This window comes from Lytechinus pictus, chromosome 14 (genome assembly GCF_037042905.1).
Source record: "Lytechinus pictus isolate F3 Inbred chromosome 14, Lp3.0, whole genome shotgun sequence".
Lineage (NCBI taxonomy): Eukaryota > Metazoa > Echinodermata > Echinoidea > Temnopleuroida > Toxopneustidae > Lytechinus > Lytechinus pictus.
Window position 1 is genome coordinate 2,606,514 of NC_087258.1, and position 27,958 is coordinate 2,634,471.

The 27,958-nt window shown below is 34.7% G+C and overlaps 1 protein-coding gene across 1 annotated transcript in view; it reads right to left on the minus strand.

Annotated features, from left to right (window-relative positions):
• Window positions 1–22,893, minus strand: part of LOC129276055 (kinesin-like protein KIF1B) — a 39,052-nt gene extending 16,159 nt beyond the window's left edge. Inside the window, exons 1-18 of the mRNA XM_064109719.1 lie at window positions 22,890–22,893; window positions 22,225–22,373; window positions 20,664–20,842; window positions 20,122–20,268; window positions 19,789–19,999; window positions 18,856–18,958; window positions 18,078–18,261; window positions 15,438–15,540; window positions 13,593–13,711; window positions 12,785–12,837; window positions 11,894–12,005; window positions 10,687–10,838; window positions 9,211–9,316; window positions 8,460–8,574; window positions 8,179–8,312; window positions 6,806–6,867; window positions 5,007–5,039; window positions 2,753–2,839 (exon numbers count right to left, since the gene is read on the minus strand). Coding sequence (XP_063965789.1) covers window positions 2,753–2,839; window positions 5,007–5,039; window positions 6,806–6,867; window positions 8,179–8,312; window positions 8,460–8,574; window positions 9,211–9,316; window positions 10,687–10,838; window positions 11,894–12,005; window positions 12,785–12,837; window positions 13,593–13,711; window positions 15,438–15,540; window positions 18,078–18,261; window positions 18,856–18,958; window positions 19,789–19,999; window positions 20,122–20,268; window positions 20,664–20,842; window positions 22,225–22,373; window positions 22,890–22,893 — 2,053 coding nt within the window. The remainder of the gene's footprint in view (window positions 1–2,752; window positions 2,840–5,006; window positions 5,040–6,805; window positions 6,868–8,178; window positions 8,313–8,459; window positions 8,575–9,210; window positions 9,317–10,686; window positions 10,839–11,893; window positions 12,006–12,784; window positions 12,838–13,592; window positions 13,712–15,437; window positions 15,541–18,077; window positions 18,262–18,855; window positions 18,959–19,788; window positions 20,000–20,121; window positions 20,269–20,663; window positions 20,843–22,224; window positions 22,374–22,889) is intronic.
• Between the last annotated feature and the right edge of the window lie 5,065 nt (window positions 22,894–27,958).

Here is a 27,958-nt window from a genome sequence, read left to right on the forward strand (position 1 = left end):
TACATCATTTATTCTATTTGGCTGTATAATGCTGAATATTCGATTCTCCACATTAGTTTCTGTTTCAAGAGATTTAAAATTTTACGTGAAACACAGATTGGTATTATTATGAAAAAATAACAATATAGGATTTATGTAGCGCACCTATCCACCCTGTGACATGTAGGCGCTCAAGGCACTCCAACATGTATATTACCCCGGCTAAGCTTGTCTACCGATTCCGGTGTTCACAACTTTCTGAGGAATTACTTCCTGCCGGTACCCATTTACCTCACCTGCGGGTTGAGTGCAGCACAATGTGGGTAAATTGTTTGCTTAAGGTAAAAACGCCATGACTTGGAATCGAACCCACATCCCTCAAATTAAAAGATGAGAGTCTTAACCACTAGACCATGACGCCCACACAATACTTTAAAATGTTTCTATATCGAGTAATTATGTGGAGTATGGGAGGATTATTCACATTTTGATGGTGATACTGCATACAAGAGATATTTTCTGAATAGGGACAATTTTTCTACTTCAGATCCTTAGAGATCCAAATTGTATTGAATAGAAACTACATGTAGGCCCCTTTTCTTTTTTTATTTGTTGTTTATTGTTGTTTTCTTTTTTTTCTTTGGGAAGTGGGGAGCATTTTGTACTTTACAAGAAGTAGATTTGCAAGAGGAGTGGAAATATTGACTTTTCCCACAGCATAAAGCTTTTTGGCTGGTGGTACCATATTTCAAAATCATTCAAATCAGAGAGGAGGAACACAAATAATAAAAGCTTTAAAATTGGCATTGATTACAAAGTGTTGTGTATTTTAGGTAATAAGTCATATGCCGAAGAGTGAACTATAGCTGTTAATCATCTAAGTATCAAATCTAAAATCTTGATATCAAGACTTGATATAATGATTAGGATTTAACCAGGATTAAGTATGAATATCAGAAGACAAGATGCATAAATAATTTTGATTAAAAATAATTTTGAAAAGGAGAAAGATTTAAAGTTTCGTGCTATGAAATGTTTGAATAGTTTTAAATCCATGTGCAAATCAGAAAGATAGATGGAATTATATGTCATGTGCATTTGGATTATAGTTTACTATATAAATTTTGTCAAGTTATCTACACATTACAGAGTGTAAATAAGTCATAAAAATGTATAATGGAATTGTATGGGATCCACCTCCCCTAGGCTCCGCCTACCAAAGACCAAGAGGAGAACAAGAGACCAGTTTGCACGAAGACCATAAAGTAATAAGAAACATAACATGATTGGCTAATTGAGAGAAACATGTAGCATTGTCCTCTAATGCATCTTAACGTACATGTACAAATTGTATAGCTGATTATATGTTAAGAAAGGTGTACATGTACATCATCATACATTCAATCTGTGTAGATACACAGGCTTTTTAAAGTGACTGATTACTCTAACTTTAATAATACTAGAAAATTGGCTAGGCTTGTCAGTGCATCACTTAAGCGAACTTCCACTCGGGTTCAAATGAAGCTTTATGCATTTGGCCAGCTACAATATAGATGTATGTACACTGTATGTGTACCCTAAGTGATACAGATATGATTCCAAAGAAAGAATCTCATGTTTTTTTGTTTTTCTTTTCTTTCATTTTTCTCAAATTTAATGTTAGCTAGGATTTCACATCAGATCTATAGTACGAACATAAATAAATTGCAAACCGAGCAAAAACAATGAAATCAAAAGTGATACGGGTATTACCGTAGATTAAGAAAGATCAATAAAAGCTGTGTATTGATTGAAAAGTGAATAAACAGGGCAAAATCAAAGTAAATTGGCAATAAGTTAAAGAGACAGTAAAGCCACCGAGTAATAAATGAATATTTTTGTGAGTTTTTACCCTCTGAAAAAGATATTCTGAACAGTGAGGAGATCTCAGATTTCATATCTTGATATACTTCAACTTATTAAACTTGCTGAAGAATATCATTCTTTTGCTGATTTTTTTTTCATATTTCAGGGACATCATTCAATGACAAACATTAATACTGAATGCATACATTTATAAATGTAGTTACAAATTGATATTATCCCAAAAGTAATATTACATGTATATCACTGAAATTTAATTTGGTGCATTTCTACAAGGGAACATAATTTTTCAAGTGTGAAACAAAAAGAAATGGATCAGAAGTTGTGGAGGATGAAGAAAATGCAAAGTCACCTTTTTTACTTCAATATACTGATAAAGATTTTGATATTAATACAAATGAATTTCTTTGAGCAATTAATCCTATTGGTAGAGTACTTTGTTTTTACACATCAGAAAAAAAACTAATTTTTGAAATTCTTTTCATGAATCATAAAATTAATGTAAATTCTGATAAATTCATGTGTATTTAATATTTTACACCTGCATGTAGTAATGATTTTTTTTTATTCTTTGTTTTTCTTTTGGCCAATTATAAATGGCAGAGCAGAGAGGCAATATTTTCAGTCTTTTAATCTCTCTTCCAGACTTTTGCTTAAGAATTTTTATCTTGAAGAGAAGACAGAACATGAAATAATAGAACACAAAATATAGGAATATACAAATATATACCATACCAAACAAATGTACACCCATATATTGGAATAACTCATGGCTCTTGCAAGGAGAGTTTAGATATACACGCTAATACAAGACAGCGGCTCATAAGAATAAAGAACTATGCCACATGTAACAAAAAATACTGAAGAGTGAGGCCTGAAAGCAGAAGACTAGCATGGATTTGGATCTTACCACTTAAGAGAGGTGGGGACAAAGTCATGTGGTGAGGGGAGGTGGACTCCAATAAATCCCGCAGATCATATTGACTGAATGACTTGCCTGGCAAAAGGGGATTCATTGTGTTTTTGTCATCAAATGGTGTTTTTAACGACACAAACAAAAAATACAAATAAAAACAAACAAAAAAACAGAAAAAAATATGTAGGCGTATCCAAATGGATATTAATTGAAATTAAACGTTAATCACAAAATTAATGTAAATGATTAAAATGATGGGTTAGCAACAGAAACGGGTCGAGTCAACGTAAAAATAAACAGAAGAAGCGTATGAGATAACGTGGAGGAGTTAAAAGAAACGATGGAGAGAAAAAGAAGACAAATGTATGAGATTGACTGGTCCAATGTTGAAACAGCAATAAAAGACCAATAAAAGAAGCCACTTTTTAATAAATATCACAAATATTATCACTGAAGTCTACTGTCCTTGTGCACATAATGCACAACTTCATTGTAATACATTTTACTTTTTTGCTTTCTCCATTTCTTCCACCTTATATTTCAGTTAATATCAAGGTACATGTAAATCAACAGGGCATACTATTTTTTATTTTGTTTGTAATTGGCATTCCAAAATAACAGCCATGTCTTTTTATAAGGTTCCATTTTTATAGGAATCAAGTTGCACTGGAACTATGACTGAGTGGTAATATCGATTTTTTTCGAAGAAATATTTGAAAGAAAATTGAAAGAAACGATGTGAGGTTTATTTTCAATGAAATAAGAAGAGTGACCATGGAAACACAAGGACAACGGACGACTAGAAGACATTCTGGCAAAAAATGTAGCAGGCAAAAATACCTTCAAAATCTGTTGCTAAGCGAGTGCCTGTCATACACGACAAAACAAGAACATTCCATAAATGCTAATATTTTTTTTTCTCATTTTTCAATGGATACCTCGGTGTTAAAGAAAAACAACGTAAAATATAAGATACAGATCACATTAGACATCAACCCAAAATATAGAAGGGGGAAAAAAGTGACAAAAATTGGTTTCTAAAAGACAATGAAGAGGTGGAGATGGATGTGTTCTAAAAGAAACAAAGAGATCTACATTGATGGTGGATGAAACAATGGAAGGAAGAAAAATCGTTCTTAATCAACCCATCTTGTGAAGTTTCATACATTTTTTGACGGTGACAGGGGTATCTACATGTAAGATGGCAAGATGAAATGTGTTTTTGGAGCAAAGGAAAAGGGCATGTCCAAACATCTTTCCAAATCTTAAAGATAAATGCAAACTTCCTAACCTTTAAAACTAACAAATAGGGATACTTTTGACAATATATCATTTTTAAAAAGTAGCATTTACTGTACCATGATTGTTTAGTACAATACTTAGAAATAGAAAAATTATATAAAAAAGGGTTAAAATTCACATTTACTCCTAAGAATTTAGAAGAGTCAGAAGGTATGTTAATATGCATCAGTCTATGATTAACTAATTGAATGAAAGATTTTCTCCATAGATAAATGATATCAGACATGAAATGACTATGCAAAGATATTAACTGTTAAAAAAGGATTGTAGTTAATCATAAATACAAGTTATACAGAATAAACAATCTCCTTTTATTATGAACTACAACAACTTCTCGTGTTATGCTTTGTTATTACATCCGCCCCATCCTCCCCTGGAAAAAAAGAAAGCAGCCTAATCTAATATGAAAATAACTTGGAGTGAATGATCTTCTTTTATTATGAATAGTACACCTATTAAGGATTTGAAGATTTACCAGCCACTCTCCAGATAAGAACTGTGATCAATCCAATACAAATTCATTGAGATTAAACTATCTTCTATATTGAAAAGAATACTTATTGAGGATGACTTTTCTTTCCCCCTTGTCCCTAATAAGAGGAATAGCGATTTATCAAAACAAGTTTATTCAAAGTGATTGAGATTTATTTGTCCCTTTTTGCTGCTATCCTCATAGATTTCACTACTTTACTGATCTGTTTGTGATTCTTATGCTGAGAAAAACAAAATGACTTGAATTGAAAGACTAGAGCTTCTTAATCATAACTATGGTAAATATAAAAAAAACCCATATGAATGCGCCCTTGGAAGACGTTTGGACAAGCCCCGCCCCTTGAAGAACATTAGCATGCCGTGGCTAAGGTGGTGCGGTCTCGAATTCTAGATGGGTTCATTAATCGTCAAAAGGAGGCTAATTAAAGAGGAGGCGTAAATCATCGTGTCATACCGTTTCTCCCCCACGCTATCCACTGCCACATGTCTGCATGGCAACGTGGTAAAAATTATGAGCAAATTTAATCCAGGTTTGAAAACAAATACATTCACAAAAAAACAGTATTTCACCCTTGTTCTACCTACATATTATTACACTAATGGATAAGAATTTCATAAATGTTATTTACAATGCTAAACAAGAAAATATAATTCTTTTTTATTATGTGAAATCACTGGAACAATTATCAAACAAAATTGAAATCTCTAGCATCTCTCACATAATTATACTGATTCACTTTCAGAAAATAATAAATGGGGGTCATATTTCCTCACATACTCTAAATTATTCCCAACCTCCATGAAAGACACCGATACAATGCACACAGTTATTATGCTTTGTGTTCTTCAGACACAGAGAATCATACCTCTTCATAGAGAAACAACATTAATAAATGAATAAGCATAATGTGGGCAATAATCTGCAAAGAATATCAATCTTATACATGTACATGTAGTTTTATTTGTATAAGTGCTATTATCTAATAGACTCAGTGAAAAAGAATTATACTGATATAAAATTTAGTTTCAATATTCCTGTAAAAACCCCCTCAAAATTAAATACTTTGATGAGTATGTTTTACGTATTAAGAGGATGGCAATAGAAATGTAGTGTGAATATAATACCAGAATATTGATAGTTTAAGCTGAATAGATATAAGACATTTACAAAAATGCAAAATAATGTAGTGCTATGAATAAAAAAATATATTAAAATTTTGCTTCACAGTATTGCAAAATAAATGTAAGTTTCATAATTTAAACAAAAAGTTAAATACAAGTACATTGATTATAGTAAGGAAGAGATCTGTGTGGTGAAAGTCATGTGACAAACAATCAATATAAAATGATTGAATTATTTGACAAGAAAACTTGAAAATAAGTGGAGATATCAAAATTTCTGGAACTGAATAAAGTGATTTAAAGTTCAGGTACATGTACATGTACATATCAATAGTACTGAAATTGAATAGCAAACTTAGAAAAAAAAATCATAATCTTTCATTAAACATTATTGCTTGGGATACAATATTTAAAGAAAACAAATTTGAATTGTAAGTTGAATTGCCCACAACTGGGGAGTGAAAACTTTGATAATTGTGCCATGCAATCCCAAATGAGATAAAATTCACCTCATATATGAAGTGCATAATTTCCATGGATTAAAGATTTATATCTTGATGTCAATTATTAAATTATGCTAAACATAAATGAAATTCTTTTTTCAGACTTATTAAAAATCTAAAATTTCATTAAAAGTTACATGCAGTTAGAACGTGATGTTAGTGATTGTGCAACTGCAAGAAAATAAATTTAGTAATGTTATTCAACGAAAACATGATGCTTTCATCTTCCCGATCAAATGTATAAGCAAGCATTTCATACACTGACCATCAAGTTTTGTGATTCCCATAGATTTTACAGAGTGACTACTCTGTTCCAATAAACATTGCAATAACTTTTGTTTAACTTTCTGAAATACATTTTCATACTCTCTAATTCAATTTTTTCAGAAGCTCATCTAGGAGATTCGGAGATTGAATCCGGTTGAAAGAAGCAGCATAGATTTGAGGTGCCTCACATGTTAAATAAGCCATTATTTTAAGGCAGAGATACATGTATTTCTATGATTCATTAATGGCTCAGCATTATCAAAAGTTCTTATTTTCACAACTTCGCGGTGACCTTAATGTCCTTTCCACAGAGAATCTCCAAAGTCAGAAAGAATTTTTAGCGGAGGGTACAAGACCTTACCTGGACTTAGAGCCTCTGCAGACCTCAAGAGGGAAATCTCGTACACTCCTGTGACACTGTTGCTATGGTAACAAATCAAAAAAAAAAATGATTGAGAGAGTAAATGCATGATGTCAAGTTGGTGGAAGATATCATTATAAACAAAATCTTATATAATGAGGAACCACATACCCCAGTAACAAATGAAATTGCATGACAAACTGCTGGATCCATTCCATCCATTTGATATGAGAAGCCACATACAGAGATGCCAACTTTTGGAAATCAGAATTAGGGAGGATTTGCAACCGACACCAAATTATGTGCGCGTAGCGCTCGACCCTTGCGGCCGGGGTCGAGGGCCCGCCTTAGGGCCCTGGAAGCTCTGGGTTTCTAGATGCTCTCTGGTGCAATCTGACCCTTATTTTGGAGCATTTCACATGTTTTTAAAAAAACATTGTTCCCACTTTTTTGACATAAAAATAAAAATATCAAATATGCATTTTACATGTAAAAAAATGAGGGGACAATAGAAGAAAAGTACCTGTTCAACTATAATAATGAGGAATTATCCTCTTTATTATTATTAAAGCGCGGGTAACGTCTTCCTCCTCGCTGGTCCCTTGCTTGGTGAAATAAGTCAACAGGGTACTAGTGGAGCTCGAAGATCTCGTCTTCGCAATGTCCGTATGCCGTTTGCGCTTCCGAATATCATCACGACCTCCGTGCTCAACTTTAATGTCCACGCTGCAAATTGTGCAAAATGCATGGTAGATTCCTCTTTCCGACTTCCGAATACACGGGTACTGGAGACTGTATTCAGTCTTATACTTCTGAGACCATTTCTTGGTCTTTTTTTGTTGATTTTCCGCCATTTCGTGTCAATATCAACCCATCAATACGCCGAAATCACACACCGATATTCCATCGCACGACTCGACAAATCCAGCGGCCGCGAGCGCACACGCCTCGCGAAGCTAGCCGGGCCTACCGGCCTGGTGCACAGTGGATTCCTGTTGGGCATATCACATGCACCAGCTTTTCGCTGCTCCTTATTTGTCTGCCTTTCACACAGAATTTAGTAGCAGCGAAACGTAATGGAGTTACTACATGCTTAAGTCAGCAGACGATACATGTACTTCCAATCCAATTTGATCAATGCAAAAAAAATCGTAATTTCGGGAGGATAAGGATGGTAATCGTAAGGGCGGGAGTTGGGATGAATTTTCGGGAGCCTCCCGATGAAATCGGGAGGGTTGGCATCTCTGCACATACCCCAGTAACAAATGAAATTGCGTGACAAAATGCTGGATCCATTCCATCCATCTGATGATTAAGAAACCATAAACCCCAGTAACAAATTAAATTGCGTGAGAGTATGATAACATTCCTACCTGTCAGATGGTTTGTAGTAACTGCTACCAAAGAGGCTACGGAGAGAGCGAGATGGGCTGATCCGAGCATCTCTCTCATACATCTGAAGGCATATATCCTTGGTGATACAGGCCGATTGAGCGCAGTTATCCAACTGAGTGGGGAGAAAAATAAAAGATGTCAATTAATAACATTAGTTACATTACACTGTATCAAGGATTAATGGCCTGTGATGCATGTGAAATATTTTTAAGTTAGTTTGAATTTTCATTGATTGATAAGAGAACAGAATAAAACTAACCTCTAGGTATCCTGATAGTGTGAGATAGACCATCTCACCATAGGGCGTGACTCGGTTCAGAAGAACAGAATTATGAAGAGAGCTATCCCATGCTGCTTCAAAACGGAAACAGGTTCTGAAAAATGGAGAAAAGAAATATGTCAAATAATTATAGAATGAAGGTTTTATGCAAAAAAATATTCAAAAATTCAGAATTGATATGAATTCCCCCCTCCCCACCACAAGTATCGATATTTGAGGGGAAAGACAAATGTTTATACGTATGTAGCAAAAGCGATGCAGATGTTGCCAGGAGCGATAAAGTGTTCAGAGGATAAAACATATATAAATATCAAAAATATAAAAATGATAGCATATCATAAGCTCAAATGAGAGTGGCTATGTTCACAAGATTGAGCACAATGTAAACAAACAAAAAACATTCTTTAAGATTCACTGCTACCTGAACTACAGTGTATAAGGTACCTTATAAAAAGTCTGTGCCTCGTCTTTTAGCAGTTATCTTGCTACTAAAGCACTATGTGTCTTTTCATAGTGGCTTTCCTGCAGCCCCTATTGAAAGGCGGCTTGTGGGATTCTAATGCGATACACATGACTATGTTTCTTGACAAGGTACCTAAAGTTTGCAGTTTTAAGTACTGGACAACAGAAGCTTTACAGATCTAACCTATTGTCTACTGGTATGGGGTGGTTCCTAAACGAACCTTAGTAATGCATAATTTAGAAGTAAATGGGTTAAATTTATTTATACCTGTCATCTCCTGGTAGTGTTGTATGGCTGACTGGTAGGAGGTTTAATGATAGGACCGTCATCTCATCATCAGGTTCGGTCACTTCTAATGTGGTACGAATACGACCTGTAAGGGGTGACATATGAAAACAGGATTATCACAAACAAGTGTTCATGGCTGCAGATTCAACAGGCAACAGTTTCATTCAAGTAGCCGTCCATTTTTTTAAAAAGAAGCACAAAGAAAAATGTACTATGTACATTTATATCTGCTAGTTTGTAAGAACAACAAGTAATTTTGGGTAAGCTTTGATTATTGTTTTCCTTGGAAAAAAAAGCTGGAATATGAGCGCATGGTAAACAATCACTACAGCCTTATTGGACCAAGAAATTTAGTTTGGCTATAAATTTATAACTTGATCATTTCTATATCATATTTCCCTACAGCAAACGAAAATTGAAATTGTGGTTATCAGAAAAAAAAAAATTATATCAATGACTTCAAATTCTCTAACATCTTTCATCATTATTCTATACCATTAAACATGTACATCAGGGCCCCGTCTTACAAAGATTTACGATTGACCCCATTGACCTCAACTATATGGAAATACATCAATGTCATAGTGTTTTCCGCAGGAAATTTGCACACATTCTTTTGTAAACTGGGAGAAGCATACTGAATTTTCAAGATAACGATAAATGTATGAATATACATCGTACTGAACGTTTTGAACATGCATTCTAGATGTTGACATTGCTGGCTTTCCATAGTTGTGTTTGATCGGATCAATTGTTACTCTTTGTAAGACGGGACCCAGACCTCTTAATATGCAGGACCTTCCTGAAATGATAGAGTCAGCAACCTGTCCATCAAGGACCGAGTTTCCTCCAGCTCCTTGTGGGCTTGGCTTGCAGGCTTCACAAGTACATACATGTACATGTACCTCAAGTTTTTGACTTGTGTTTATTTTTAACGGATATGCCCCAGAACGACTAGCCCCATATATTCACTTTCTACAAGTTCCCTGAAATCTCTCTACAATAATTGTTGGAAAAATGACTTTTGTTATCATCTATACAGTATTTTTGTTATCATCTAGATATCTTTCATATGTAAATACTATTAACTTTTGTTAAATTGTTATGTAGTCATTGTTTATATATATATATTACAGAGTATATTTAGTAGACTCACGATTGTTCATTCTTAACTAACAAGTTAAGAAACATGTTTCTATCTATCTAGACTAGAAGGGGCCAGACTTGACTAGCTTTCATGCTATTTTCTGGTTCCTATTATCCTTGCTTTTCTATGTATTCATAACTGATTGTCTGTAAACTTGTAAATTGGTATTATCATTGCGTTGGATAATAAATAAATTCATTCATTCATTCATTATTTGTCTTCTACTTTGATTTCTTTGTTTAACATGTGTCAATGGAAATTTGAAATAAATGAAATGAAATGTATAACCACTAGCCCCATAAACTCACCTACTACAAGTTCTCTAACATCTTTCCAAAGGAGTTCCTCTGTAGATTCATGGAGGATGGTGATAGCAATCCTTCTCTGGATACCTTGATGAAGGAGGAACACTCCACTACAAGGCATGTCCTCAGTGTGGTCTACATATGATGATAAATACCTAGAGAGGAAAAAATTAGAGACAATTTTTTGATTAACAATTTCTCTCTTTAAATATTGGTGAATACTTCATTACAAGGCATATTCTCATTGTGATCTACAAAATGCTAAATACCTAGAGAGAGAGAAATTTTTTTTTGAATGATTTCTTAATTGGCAAATTTTACTGGAAATATTGGTGAATACTCCATAACATGTTCTCAGTGATCTATAACTAGAGTAATGAATACATACACAATACAAAAATCACAAATCAGAAGTAATTTCATGATCAACACTTCCTCTTTGGAAATTTGGTGAAGGCGGACCTTCAGGTAATAAGATCACGTGGTGATTAGATGAAACAAATTATCCTAATTGGAGATTCCCAAACTTGAAATTATACCACGTAGTTTTACACCAATAAATGTATAAACCTTATCTTTATACATGTACATATGCCTTAGATAAGGCCGGGGTAATAATATTGATAACAACGCACCTCGGAATAGGATATATCTAGATAGATGGCGCTATATAAATGCCTATCATTATTATTATAAGCATTTGACCTTTGTAAATTCCAAACATTTGTATTTGTATTCAATATACTGTATCCTAGGATACTCTGCCATTAATCTTGTTATCTGTATTTTGTGCTTGCATCATCCTTTCTCTTTCTGCAGGATGGGAGCCTTTATCTATTCAGTCATATTCTGTAATGTTATAATTTGATTGCACATGTATTATAATAATAATAATAACAACAACAATCAATGATAATAATTTAATTCATTAGGCCTGAATAATTTTTTTTTTTGACTGGTGCCTGCCCGGGATTTTATCATTCATAGCCTTTGGCGACACTAAATTTCTTATGGATTTGTTTATATTAGCAGGACACCGGTCTGGACAAATTTGCAACGGTGACAGCCATCGTCGAGCGGGCACCGGTGGACCGCACCTTTCAACTCGGGCCTAGAATTCATAGACAGGTGGTCCTTATATACAATTGGTCTTTCTTAAAGGTGTTCCTTCTATGTAGGTGGCCATTAGAGCAGGTTTGACTGTACTTACTCTCCAGACGGCGCAAGCTCACAGATGTCAAAGTAAACTAGAAGGTCATGTTTGGAATGGAGATGACTGGTGCTGGCTGGTGTACTGATCAAACCCATCCTTGGAGATGGAACTAAAAAAATGAAAAAAATGAGAGGACAATACGATGAGTTCATCAATTCAAGATAATTGACCATAATTTGTAGTTTGACCCAATAACTCTTGAAGGAGAAGCATCAAAATCATAATATACATTAGGGACCCGTTTCATAAAGATACAATTTTGTAACTAGCATGGATTTTCATTGGCTGCTGAGTACTATGGTTGCCATGATGGCATACAAGTAGATACATGTACTGCATGGAAAGGGCACCAACGAAGATTGTACACAATCTGAGCCTATTTTACATGCATCAGTAATTTGATCTTTAATTCTATGGTCAAGAATTTGTTAATGAAAATGATCACTACAATGGAAATGCAATACATGTATGCACATTTTGAAAATGTCAAACTTCAAGAAATAAACTGTCTTTCAATCTTTAGTTTAATATAAGTTTTATTTTGTTCTTTTTAGGGTCAGCAACTTTTAAGTCCCCCATTGGACTTCTCATCTGATCCTCATCCATATATTTATTTATTGACAATATTGTATATTGAAATAATTGTCATTCCTAGTATGTCTGATATGCATGTGTACACATACTGTACATGTACTATACAGCTTACTTTCAGTTTGGGATCCAAGATTTAGAAATTTAGCTAAAAGTATATATACCAATATGTATCTTCAATGGGTGATTATCAAAATATAAAGGGGGCACACATCCCCTCACGTCCCTGCCTGGATCCAACAGAAAGAATAAATATATAAAAGAAATTTTAAATTGACCGAGGCCATAATACCTTACCTGGTGTGGCCATAGGAAGTGTGCATGGGAAACTCCTTTTAAGAGGTCTCAACCTGAATGAAATAAAATAAGTAAAGATAAGTATATGAATATCAAAATACAGAAACATTAAAAATTGATAAAGATTTGAGGATATACATGTATAGATACATTAAAAACATAGTCATATGCATGTAGTAATCATATACTGTCATAAAAAGGGTCATTTAATTCAATAAGCCAGTTCGTAGTTCCTTTCTGCTTATAATCAAAAGATTCTGCGCATGATCAGAGGAAGGTCATTGGTACTATGTAAAGTGACATGGTGGTTTAAAATTTAATGAGATAAGCACCAACTTTGATGTCTTGATTATTCATATATTCTTTTGAATTGTGTTTTTCATATACATCCACAAAAAACAACAATGCGTCCACGAACGACTGGTATTTCACAGTTTGCCAAGTACAATGTACATTGTGCAACATGCTATAATATGCATTCAAGGTAGAAATGCAACAAATACCTTCATAAAGTGTTCATTGAAGTGCTATTCTAGTCACCTGGTCTATTCAATTTCTTCATCCTGCTATGTAAGGCATGCTTACGTAATATCTTGCTTTGAAACCTGCTATCACAATGAAAGAAATGAAAGGTCATTTGACCAGAATTGTCCATGAAGTAACTACGAACTGGTCTATTGATTTATCCATCCCTATTGTACAGTAGCAAAATTTCTGCATGTGGACTTTGAATCGTCCTGTTTCATACTAACTATGGCAAAAAGAAGCTGAAAAAAGAAGCTGCTGAAAACTATGACAGACATAATACCTGGTGGTGGTCTGACTCTGGGTGTGTAACGGATGGGCTTGGTAATGACCAAAGACCTCAAACACGATTGGTGATGTCCTCAGGTAGTCAATGAACGCCCTGGTGACGGTGGTTGATATCTGGGGGTACCAATCACAGAAAATATCAGAGAAAAGAAAATAGACATCAAATAGAAAATTACTGAATACATGTATGTATATTTATTTTTGATAACTTATTTCAGAAAGTGTGATCTGACTTGGTTTTGATAATTAAAATACCAGTTTCGGATCATGCTTGCTTTAGTTATTCTACTTAATGAGGTTGTAATTACAAAATTGCTTTTAAAGGGACATGAATTTGAAAAATTACTCATGAAATATGTTAATTTTGACAAACTACATTTACATTTATAAAATATGACCTACTGTAGGTCATATTTTATAAATTTTTGATGATTTTGATGATACATGTACAAACCAAGTTACAGTACATGTAGGCTACATGTAACTTGGTTTGTACATGTATCATCAAAATGACATTTTCAGATCATGCTTGATTTGGGTAGAATATTGAATATAGTTGTAAGGATCACCCAAGGGAGAGAAGAAAATCTGTTTTCATGTATTACAGGTACATGTACCTGTAATACATGTTTAATACATGCACTATTCAAGGGACACTTAACATGTGGTCTTTAGACAAATGGTCTTTCTGTGCAGGTGATCGTTGAAGACTTGGCAACCACTTGTTTTTCAGTGAATAATTAATATAGTTTGTGGAGTTATGGGAAATACATGTACTAGAAGGTTTCTGAGAAGTTATATTACAAGATATTGGTTTCTTCTTGGTTTTATACATAAAACTGATTTGCTCTCGGTTGCAAACGATTCTACTAGCAATAAATTAAATGATTTACAATTGATACAGGACCTAGAATTGACTTGCTATTGATTTCAAACAATGACCTCTATGTTTGAATTGCCTATCTTTCAAAAGTAATATCGCTTCTATAACCATATTCATATAATATATCAAGACATTCATATTTCTTTATACAAAGTGATGGTATAGTGTGCATGGGTTAACATGCAAACATGCAAGTATACATGTACATGTATGTATAAATACATCTAGTGCAGCAATGACACAAGATAACTTTACAAGTACAGTATTCATCAGAGGAAAGAAAATGGAACATTCATTTTGCATTTCCCTTACAAATTTAATGCCTTTGTTTCATTAAGGTATAAAACCTACAAATATTGATTTTTTATTTTGCATGTCATGTCAGAACACATTAAAATGAATGATAATACATGTATAAAGCACACAATTAAAAGATGTGATCCAATAACTGACACATCTGTAGTCTGAAATCTATATTGTTATTAAAAGCTTTAAAACTGATAGGTTTAAATAATATTCTTAACTCAGGTCCTATAATGCCTATAATGTACATGTGTAGATTTTTTTAGGGTGAGGGGATGGTACAGTAAATGTACTTTGAACCACTCCATAAAAAAGGATTAAAAATGGATTAAAAATAATTATAAATAATTATACAATCTCTCAGTAGCTTTGGGACAAGTATTGTAACCGACTTATATGATGTGTGTCTAGAGAGAGGTTTATCAATAGAGGGCGACAGATGTGATCTACACGTAACAGTCAATTTGAAATTTCATGACAAATCAATCCATGAACGACGACATAATGGAACTGATACTTTACACATACATTTCACTTCAAAGTAAAATAAGTCTTTTTGCAAAATGAAAACAATAAGCAGCTGCAAATATCTGTAAATCAGAAAAGCATACGAAATGAAGAGTGCTGAACAGAAATGTTAAAAACCCAACTTACATCTTGTACAAAGTAAAAGCCGAGGGGCATACCGGACCGGCCCGAATAGTGACTGTGATTTTCAACCGATTGAGTAACAAACGCCCCTTGACCATGTAGCAAGCTGTAAAGCGAGCGAAAACAAAACGTTTGAAAATAAAAAAATCAATCTTTTGCTCAAACTTTTGTTTAGACAGCAGCACAATGAAAAAGAGATTTTAAAGGAAATAAAAGTAGAAAATTATATTTGCTGAAGTATATACGAGACATGAAATTGAACTTAAATTTAGAAAATGGATGCTGGAAAAAAATTCCTAGAAATCTCACTTGTATCTCTTAAGGATTCAACATTTTATGGTAAGATATTTCATGTTTCTTTTAACAACCTTCCAAACAATTTAGTCCAGATAGACAGATGTTTTTTCTTTCTCTTTTACTTCAGGTGGGGGATTTAAATTGCATATTATTTTCCTCAAGACCAAAAACTCCTAAAGATCCTGATAAAAACACATTGAGAAAAAGTGGGGTAGTGGAGTAAAATTAATTACAGGAAATCAAATAAGAAATACAAGCAAAGTATTGTTGTGAGCAAAATGCAAGTGACATGTCCATTCAATCCGCATACAAGAATCGCCAATCAAATACTAGGAAGAAACTGTATACAAAATAAAATGTGAATTCAATTTACAAGAAATAAATGAATGAACATTCAAGATAAAATCAAGGCAAAATCTGTAAAAGAAAATAAAATGACTCTAATCTCTCCTCATCAGTGCTCAAATGATTGTGTAGATTTTCCAACCATTGACAAAATTACTTTTCCCCAAACATCGTGTGATTCGAAAGAAGAGCATAGATTCATTCAACGACACCAATTTCATTAATGAACCCAAAAAATCCCCGTAGATTTACCATGGTATAGCTTGCTCCAAGATTTTAAATCCCACAAAGGTTTAGTGCATGGTCTGCTCAACAACCAGTTTTAATTTCATGTTATTCTTTTTTTTCTCACTGGAAATACAGACTGCCAATAGGACATTGGTTTATTTAAAGTCTTCTTTGATCCCCTCTTCAAAATGTTAACGCCAATAATTTTGAAGTTTAATTGTTAAATTTTACCTTTAAATGTTATGTATCCGAGATTAGATGAAGAGAAATAAGAGTCAAAATTAAACATGACAAACAAAAATATTCCATAGGCCTGTTTTGCAAATGCTGGGAGTTGTTCAATGAGTTGCCGTGGTGATGGGGGTGGGGTTTATCTGAAGTTGCTTGCTGGACTCACGTTCTGTATATGAAAGAAACCCATACAACCACTGCTGGAGTTTTTCATAGGCTCGGTGGAAAATGCCTCATCCCTTCTGTGTAGGAATCTTATCAAGGCACGGAACGGTGAAATGAAAGTGATTACGTCAGGATAAAAAAAAATAGGGGGACTTTGACCCATTGGTTACTCAGATTGTATTCTTAGATAGAAATATCCAATAAAGAATGCATGACTGTAAAAAAACACTACTGGCAGGATTCCTAATAAAAAAGGGGTTGTGATTTTCTGGGTTCTTTTTATAGGTGCTTTGTGCTTGCTGATTGGGCTTGTTTCATTGTATAATTAAGACAAACATTGCTTTAATCTGAATAATCTGTGAGTTAAACCATAGCAAAAAGAATTAATAAATTTTTTTGTAAGGCCTGAAATATTCATATGGCCTACAAGTACATGTGTTAAGTGTTCATACTGAACTAATACAATGAAATCTGCATATTAGCTAAATAATGGGTTTGAAGTTTTCCCACCTTTGTGAGTTTAAGCCATAATAACTGAAAACACGGTTACATACAATATAATGAATTTGATTCCATTCCAAACTTAACAGAGATTCAATGATATGTGGATGGAACGATTTAACACGAAAAAGGTATACTGTAAATGTACATCATAAATATATAACTACATTATTTTATACTCTATTGAAAAAAGAAGACAAAGTACATGACTTTTTTATCGTATTGAAGAAGTAAATATGAATTTTCATGCCTATCTTTTCATCATGAAATAACTTTTTGAGAAACGAAGGGAAGTTTTCGATAATTGAAAAGTCAAGTTTTATCATTAATAAATAGGATAAAAATATAAGGATTATTGAAAATACATAAACTTATTAATTTTATTATATGGGGCAGAATCCAGAGGTTGGGACTGGTGGCCTTTTCACAAAACTGTTTATGAAGTTACAAACAACTCTATGATCATCATAAGTATGGAAAGTGAAATTGTACTCCCAATAATCATTTCTCGATTGAGCTAAATTTAAGGCATACGGAATAAGATTAATATTACCATTGAGAACAGAAGATCATAATGTGAAGTACATGTATATTTCTTTTTGCAAAATCAAAATGAGATTATTAAAGATACAGTCACAATTTATTAAGCCATTAGAATAATTTTTGATAAGTTATACTGTACATGTACATGTATATTAATTAAGATACCGATACTTGAAATCTAAATGTACTTCTTTTTTGTAAACTGAAAAAGATAACTAAAGTTCACTATTGCGGATTCATAATTGGTTTTGCACCGAGTGGTCATGTATCACAAGGAGGACTTATTATCAGAAGCTGTGACCATAGAATCGTAAGAATGGAGACATTGCTCACTTGAACTGGCAGAAGATGTCGGAGTATTCCGTTGATATCCCAGAGGCCTGTAGCACCGTGACCCGGAAGGTAAAGTTTGACCCAACCTTCAGATGGTCAGCATCACATGCATCGAGTGTCGAGAGGGATGTCATTGATTCGGTGGTGCTCATCGCTTCAACGTCGTGACACTTCTCTTCCAAGTCTACACATACATGTAGCAATAATGGAATAGCACATTATATACAAAATTAAGAAATAATGATTATTCATGACTCCAATAAGTGGATCAACTTTTGAGCTCAATATATATATGTGGTAGTAGCATATAAAAAGTATGAAGAGGGCCCCATGTCTGCATACCAAACTATTTAACCTAAAATTTAACAGGAATTTCTTTTTACTTCACAAACAAATTTTGGTTGATAATGAAAATTCATTATTTTTCCACCATTTTGAGTCAGATTTTTAAAAGAATATCTTTCTATGTATTGCAGGTGTAAAGTTTGTGGTTGCTGCGTATCTTCGTTTACTAGAATCATGAAGATACACGTGTGGGCAGACAAGGGGGACTGCGCAGACTTGGGGGACTTTACCATACATGTAGCTGTGGCATAAGTATCAACAGTCGATGTGATAGATGTAGCTACAGTATACATGTAGGTACATGTATTAGTGGTTGTCTTTTAAAGCTGTATACCAAATCACTAAAACCACAGTAGTTAATGATATGCCCAGACTTACGATGACAAAATATATGCTTGAAAAATGTATCACTAGTCACTGTATCTTATCTTACCCATGTCTGAGTTTTCTCTGTGTCCTTCCACAATACGCACGTTCTCCTCTGACATGCTGGAACGACAGATTGCCTTGTTGATCCCGGAAGGAGTTCTTTTCAGCTGATATAAATAAAGAGAACAATCTTAGATTGTATTCCTTCAAAGATAAAGGAAGAAGTTTCAATGATGACATATTTGACCATTATCTCAAGACTAATTAATATTAAAATCAGCAAAAATTGATGTTTATTTTTCTGTAGAGACAAAACATGCAGATTGTAAGGCATAAAATGACCCAATTTTTCTTTGTGAATTGCTACATGTACTTTAATGCTTAGCATGATCATTTCAAAACAAGGAAAATGAATACCACCTTCCCCCCTCTTCCTCCCCTGCCCGTTCACCCTCACTTCCCCTTCTCTTGCCTCTTCCCCCTTCCTTCAACCTCCCTCAGCTTCTGCCGCTTACTTTCCCCCTCCCATCTTCGCCGTTACCACTGACCTGTATTTTTGGCCATGTTGGACTGTCTGACCCATTCCCCCTTCCCATCTCTCCCCTCCGACAAACAATCCATCCATCACCTTCTCCCTCTCAACCTTACCCCCATCTTCTTGTTGAAGAATTCATTGTCATTGAACTGTATTTTGGCCAGACTGCCTAACCTGAACCTGTTCCAATATAATCTTCCCCCTTCCCAATCCCTTTCCCCTGTCCACCTTATATCTCCCCTCTTGCTTGCCTGTGCTGAGTAGCATAGCAGTAATCCCACATTAAGGCACCATGCATCTTTTCATTGGAGCATTTCTGCATTCCCCATTTCTTTGTCTATGATGAAGAATGATAATTGGCAATGAAAGACCACTTGTGGGGTTTCCATTTGAAAGATGCAGCTCTTGAGTTTTGAAAAGATAGTTACCTATTTCTCCCTCCCTTTCCCCTTTCATTCTCACCTTCTTGTTAAAGTATTCATCATCATTGAACTGTATCTTGGCCATGCCGGACTGCCTGACCCCTGACCCATAGTCCGGTGTTTCATCGTCCGGTAGGACGTGCTGGACAGCGATGCGTAGATAACCTTTGACATCCCCCTTCTCGTTGACGATGGCAACCCGATGAACCAGAGGAACGGGGTAGAGCAAGTTGCTCATGTACACAAAGGACCTGAATGCAAAGAACATGATAGTTATAAATAATAATGAGGATGATGATGAAGAAGATGAGGATGATGGTGAAGAAGGCTATGATGGCTACGATTAGACTGAGAATTACAGTACAAGACATACCTTCCAACGAGACGGAACCACGGAAACCGATCGTAGAATGGATCCCTGCACGTGCCGCTGTTTTCAAAGCCCATATTGCCATCAGGACTTGTAGGCGTGGCATCAGCAGCATTGTCGTACATCTCTCTCATCAACTCCAGTCGCTTCCTGTACATCACAACAACATCAAGCAACAATATCAAAACACAGATTGTATGTGTATATCAGGGTCAAACTTAACAGAATATGATTGATGTGTAACAAGTCATCTCTGAAAAGAAGAAAACGTCTTTAAAAATAGCTTGTATAAAAATCATTAAATATTTTTATCATAAATTTGACAGTTACGGTAAAAACCAATCTCTTATTTGATATGAGACTAAATACATGTAATTAGTGAATCGTTCATGCATCATACATGTAGAGTGAGATATAATGGTATTACAATAGTGATAGCCAAATACCAAGTGATATTAATCCCAATACCAAAATCAAGTTCATCGTTGTGACTGGTGGTTGAGTCGCCTCAACGCTAACACCAGCAGTGGACACTTCATACTCACTGTAGTTTTTCTAGGGTCCAGTAGTGTGTTGCCCCGTTCTTCTTGTCCTGAACCTCGACGGCTACCACCGTCCGTGGGAACGGTCTCTCTGTGACCTCTGCACTATCGCTGCTTGGGACCAGCTCGGTCGGGAGGGGCGAGTAGAGGGTGTCGGACAGGAGGACAAATTGGAACTCAACCTGGTAGAGCAAGATGGAGACGAAACTAAGTAATAACTCTCATCAAATTTCGGTATAAAAGGATTTTAAAAAAAGGTATCGATATTGCATACTTCAGCAACACATTATTTGTATCACCCCAAGCTTTAGCTCGAGCTGCGGTTCTCAGCGCTGAGTGCATTCAAGGAATTCATCTTACGAGGTCAAGTAACTACATGTATATCACTGTGTTGTACATGCAAGCACAACCAAAGGTCTTCAAAACCACCCCATTCTCGCACATATATTCACTCCTGACGTAGAGCAAAGCTTATCTGCTCGTAACGTCAAGAATAACAGTTCTTTTCAAAGCTACTTTTAGAAAGTTAAACCAACGGTCCTTTTCAGGACTAACCTACATGTACATGGTGTTACCGCAAAACTCTCCATTTACACATATTCTCATTTGCTACAAAAATACCTTTTTTCACGTTCACACATTTCAATGTTTTCTGTGTGCATTTAACACCCTAAACATTCTAAGCCCAGGCCCATTTTCAAAGAAATTTACATTACTGTACATGAAAGTCAGACCTATTTTCTTCAAAACCATACCGCATTTTCTTACATATTTGTGCTTAGACACCCTATACTTGCTTAACCAGACAAATACCCATTTTGATTAATTTCATGATTTTATGAGGCCCATCATACATGTATAAAGAGGTACACCTATGATGACTGCCATTTTTGGCAACTACAGTACCATGGTAACATGGCTCAGCAGCCATTCACAATCAAGGATCAGAGCACCCAACCTGAACAAGAAAATTTCAGTATAATAAACGCTGAAAATCAGTATTTTGGTGAGGAAATCAGTATTTTCAAAGAAATACCATAGGACAACAAATAAAACTGAAACTTTAGAAATCAGTATTTTGCATGAAACCATCAGTATTCTTCTCATTTTCAGTACTCAGTACGGAAAATCCTTACTACAGTACTTGGCAGCTCTGAAGGATTCCGTAGTAGTTACAAAAATGGCAAAGATGCCAGGGCCATGTCTTACAAAGAGTTACCATTGATTTGATCAACCACATCCATGGAAAGCCAGCAATGTCAACATACATGTATAAAATGCATGTTTGTTCCAAATATTTTCTTAATATGTTGGATATTCATCAATTTCTTAAAAATTGAGGGTGTTCTCTTTGTTTATAAAGGACATTGTCCAATTTTTCAGTAGAAAAAATTATGACATTGATGGATTTCCATACAGTTGAGGTTGATCGGATCAATCGTAACTCTTTTTAAGACAGGGCCCAGTTGTAATTCTTTATGAAACGGGCCCCTGGTGATGTGTGCACACACCAATAATGCCTACAGTTAAGTACCCCCTCCCCTACCCCCAGGCAATTTCGTACCTTCTTTTTGAGTTCCACACTGATAGCATTAGCCTCTTTGAGTAGTATAGCATTGCCCCATAGATCATCCCGGATTGATGTAAACCTGTAAAATCTCCATTTTCTCCAGACCCACATCGCAATCTGGTATTCCCTGGCAGTCCATTGACCTAAGGAGAAATCAAACAAAAAAATAGAAAAAGGGTCAATAATAAAAATTGGGAAAAGGATAACAAAGCTCAGCCTTAATAAATGTAAGGTACATGTATTACACCCTTTATTTCAACAGAATGGGTTTGGAGTTTGGTAGGACCTCAAACTATTTGTGCACCACAAAAAACTGTGCTGTTACCCAGAGTGCATAGGGTAACACACAATAAATTTAATACCAGTGTTCAGTTTATGATGGTGTTCTTTGAACACCTAGTGGTGTTACTCCAATACCTTAGGTTATTCAACACTCCTTGCTGTTTGGTTCAAACTTTAAAGGTTAAGGGTGTAATTTTAACACATTTTTACATTAGTGTTAAGATTTTTGTTTTATTTGAGCACCTGGTGGTGTTTATTCTGACACCTTTAAAAATGTTTTTTAAACTTTCCTTGCATATATGTTCAGACTTTAAGGGTGTAATTTTAACACCTTAGGGTGTAGTCCTCTAGTAGCACCAAATGGTGTCAGTTAACACCCATTTTTCAGCAGGTGAGTTCTCCCTACTTCCTTCTGGTGGTCAAGGAACAAAATGATCGAAGCACTTGTTTGATTTTTTTTTTTTTTTTTCAAGCTTGCAATTTTCAAGGCTGTAGTCTTAGCGTGTAACTTGAGGTAACATACAGAAGCAGTAATTAAACTCATCAGAGTCTTTGGAACTTTAGAAATGGTGTCATAGGCTAGTCTGTAGGCACAAACCCTTATCGAGAGTTTAATTATTTAAATAAGCAGTCCTTGAGATGAGACTAGTACAGCTCCCATTTTGCAAGGAGTCAAATCATGATTGGGAAGCTAGAATAAACAATCCCCATTTGACTGTGGTAGTTTAAGAATCCAGACCCCCCCCCCAGAAAAAGTGTTTTCGAAAAAGTTGTGTCTGAGACTGCAGACTAGCTGTGGACCTCTAATAGTGCCAGTTATCATGGAGCAAAATGAAATAAATGTCGGCAAATATCAAAGGAGGAGCAGTCAACTTACCTTCTAAATTCCATTCTTACTCTCACTTTTCTCATCCTCTCAACATTTCTTCGGGGAGGGAGACAAAAAACGTGAATTTCATGCAAATTTATCAGTCACCATGGAAACCAAGCAAGGCAAGCCGAGTGCTCCCGTTTTTTTATTTTTTTATTCTGAACCAAATTCCTTTTGCTCCTGATAACTAATAACTGCAACAGCACAAAAGAGGCAAGAGGGATCAAGTGACATTTTCTCCTAAAAAGTTATGATTTCAATCTAAATCCATAACAAGACAAAAATTGTTTGAAAAAGGATGTTCTTCATTGATTACTGAAAAACTCCAGATATCGCCTGGAAAAAAATCCACACTATTACAATTTTTGTCTTAATGTTTGTCACTTGTTTCCTTCTTTATAGCACAATGTGGCAAAATTTTGGCAAGGCTCCCAGACTGCTACAATTATCTCAAATATACAATGTAGGACCTTCTAACGGACACAAAATCTGTAAATGTGACTACCTTGCTCTTAACAGGCAAAGTCAATACAATTTGCTCATAAATTTTCACATACTATTTTGAATAGATATAACCCTCAATTGGAAATTATCTTAATTACAGTGAAAGAAAGGCACTTCGTGGTGAAAATCATTCTAAACTAACATATACATGTAGGTTGCATCTAATCTATGACATGTACATGTATGCATGTATCTACTCTGCTATGAAAGGGTAAATTGAACAAGAATTAGAGGTTGTCTTCTAAATGAAGGTTGATGTTATAATCATGCACAATGAAACACAAATATTCTATTAAAGATGATGTGTATGTTAATTAGAAATCAACAGTTAGTGAATAGATTTACAAAACAAAATTAGTGTTAGTTTTTACAAATAGATTAGCCATGGAGATAGTAACACAGATTAAAAATAAATAACAGATTTAATATCTCCATGGATGAAGTGTGAGACACAAATGTATGGACAAAAATGGTTATAATGCATTGATTTTGAGTGAGAAACAATTATAGTCCATTGTTATAGAAATAAAGGAGAAAGAGATACATTCATTAAACAGCATCACAGAAAAACTTGTTAATGGAAACATATTTATATTGACATTTGGATTCATTATGAAGTGTACCAAGTACTGGCTGGTTAAAATGTGAAATACAAATTATAGCTTTTATTTGCATATTATGATCAACATTATTTGCTTTTATCTTTGTTCTATGCCTTTTAGTTTTAATGAAATTTTTTTGGGCTTGCTATTAAGCAAAATTGTGTGGGGTTGATTAATTTTTGCAAATGACAATGAGGACTGTTTTCATATGGCTACATACAATGTTAGCAATATTATCATAAGAACATTGACTAGTGAAAACAAAATCAGCACAAAAAGTAACCATATTTCCCACACCTACATGTACAAGTAATTGAAAAGAAAATGAAAATCACTTTTTAAAGCATGTATTTACGTCCACCCTTCACCAATAGGAGATCAAATCCATGCAATAAAACCACTCGATAAAGAAAGTTGTTAATTTTTCCTTTTGAAGCAAAGCAATCATTATCAAGCTACTACACAAAGCACCCTTCTATCACATGATATATTTCAGAAGATGAAAAATCCTAATTGACCTGTAAATGCCTTACTTAAAAGAAAAAAAAAAGGTTCAGCATCTGCATGAAACACATGGCATATTTCTATGGAACTTTAAACAAAGAAATGTGTCTTTCATGTCTATATATAAAAAAGACTCAATATAGGATAAATATGTCTTACACTCTCAGCCCCCCCCCCCCAGTTTTAGCCATGCTGTATTTAAGCCCCAAAGGTAATAAACCTACATGTACATTATGTACCAGAATTAAATATTGAGAAGAGGGACTATGCATTTCTTTGTAATCAAGTGTTTGAAAACATGCCATATTTCATTGCAGAATCTGATACAATTTGGAATAACTAAAGAGTCATCATGGAGCAAAAAAAAAATTGATGTCACAAAAGGGAGACACAGCCAGCTTTGCTCGTAAACATGGATGATTCCAAACTCTGCGCAGACATAGGAAATATATTACGAGAAGTCTGTCTTTGTCTGGCACCGTCCCCAGGAGATGGCTGAGAGGCGTGAGGCTGTGATGAGAGTCCGCCGCGAGGAGATGGCCGGTTCTCACTGTGTACAGCTTGTAGTACTACTGTCCTTGATAAAGATGCATCTCGACTCTTGTTCCAACTCTGGTTTAACCTTCAACCAGGGTCTGAAGTTATGGTTTTACAATGGTACTAGCCAAATGTAACACAAATCTCCATAACTAGATGATCAATTTATCATCATTTTCTTTCACACTCAAAGCATGATTACAAACTATCTTGAAATATCATTGAATTCAATAGTTTCTTGTCATTAAAACAAAGTTCCCAGTAAACTCCCAAGAAGCACTGGTGTAAACAGGAGTTTGACATTTAATTTCCCATAATTTTAGGTTACCTATAATTTTAGGTTACCTATAATTTTAGGTTACCAGACTGAGACGAAGGCTATTGGCTCTTATTCTTAACTATATGACTTAATTCAAGTCACAGTCTCAGTCTGTGGTTAAATTATGGGAAGCCAACAGTGTGAAAACTTGTTAACACGGTATACTTCTTGTGTTTATAAGGCTCTTTCCTCATACCTTAATGGTGAAGGAAACTCTTTTTTAGTCATCATTCCATTTCACTTTTTACGAGTTTAGGTGTAGACTTTGTTGATGAATTGAATATCTACAACTGTTAATATTTATGGCACATTGGGCTTCCCATACTTAAACCACTCAATTGGACCAATCATGGCTGTGTTGGTGAATAAAACCAAACGAACACCAATATCAGCTCATAATCCTGCAGCTATAAACACCAGACTCTCTGAATGACATTGCAGCTCAACAGTAGTGGCTAAAATAAAGTTGATCCATCAATTATCAAATTTCTTAATTACAAAATGAAGCAAACTTAAGCGAGACAATACTCAAAATAGACTTTCTTATATTGATAAAAACCAGAACAAGTTGAGCAATCATGCTCAAAATGTTCTAGAACGCATCATCTCATTTCATAACACACTCATATGTACCTAAAGAGGAAATGAATAAAAATATCGAAAAATTTTCTCATTCACACTGCGCTCTCTCTCTCCCTCTTTGCTTCAATAACTTATTTCATTTTTCTGTATATATAACTTCAGAGTAAACATTTTTATGTTAATATGAACTGGGGCCCATTTCACAAGGAGTGTCCAATTATTGCAACTTTTCCATTATTGTAACTACCAGGGAATCCTTGATTTTGATTGGCTGCTTTAGACCTGTTACCATGGTAGTTTCCACAATGGAAAACTTACAATAGTTATAACTCTTCATGAAACAGGGGCCTCGGCTGTGCCTCTGACCTGAGCCCTATATGAATATACCCTGGAGGAATTGTAGGGGTTAAATTGTCACAGCTTGAATGAAGCTGTTGCACTGAAGGCTGTTCACATTTATCAACTTGTCTTTATAGAACTTGTACCCTCATTTCAAACTAGTCTTCATTTAAGACCCCTATCATCATATACAATGCAGATACATTACGTGTCATACTAGTATCATAATCTATAGATTATCTTAATGTATTTTTGTATCAAGGATGTGAGTAAAATGAATTTTAATCAGAATTTTGAAGTATGAATTCAACTAGAGAGCATGATGATATTACAAAAATTGAATAATGATAAATGTAGAGTACAATTTGATGACCTTTCCTATTTTGATTGATACGCATTGAAGTTTCACTAATATTATCAAACAGGGTCTGCAGTTCACAACTAAATTTCACATCATCCGGGGGGGGGGGGGGGGGTTTCAAATATGAATCCAGAACAAGTTTCGGTAGACCACAAGTGATCATACAGTGATTAAATCATTATGTGTGACATGAGAGGAATTATGTGATCAGAAAATGAGATCATAATTGGAAGAGACATCACTCAAACTGTGTTCAAACCACATTTGGGGTCTGGTAATAGGAGTTGAAGAAATGATTGTTAATATTCTGATGTGGATGAATTTTAAAAGTGAAGCAATATGCTTCATCTCTTACTACATTACAGACAAATGTATCAAAGTGCTTTGTACTTTGTAAAAATCATAACACAGAAATAACATTTAAAATAAAAGCTCTCCTGTAAAATGAATCTTCTTATGAATTTTGGTATTACATTTTTTGTATCTATACTTCACCTCAACTAGGGCCTATGATGCTGATGTGCTATAATACTTATAATACTCTGTTATAAGTTTGAGAAAATGCTTCAACCATCTTACGGCATTAGAAAGGATAAATTTAATTATAGAGCACCAGGTATGAATATAATTAATTTGCAAAATATCATAGATAGGGCATGAGAAAAATTAAAATTGAATTAATAAATAAAAGAGTAAATGTCATTTTGAAAATAAGAAAGATATCAATAATTATTCCCTCAATTACTAGATGAGTAATTAATGTGGAGTTCTTTCATCACAGCAACGTAAAGTGTTCGGCTCCTTTAATTGATTCTGATAGATCTCAA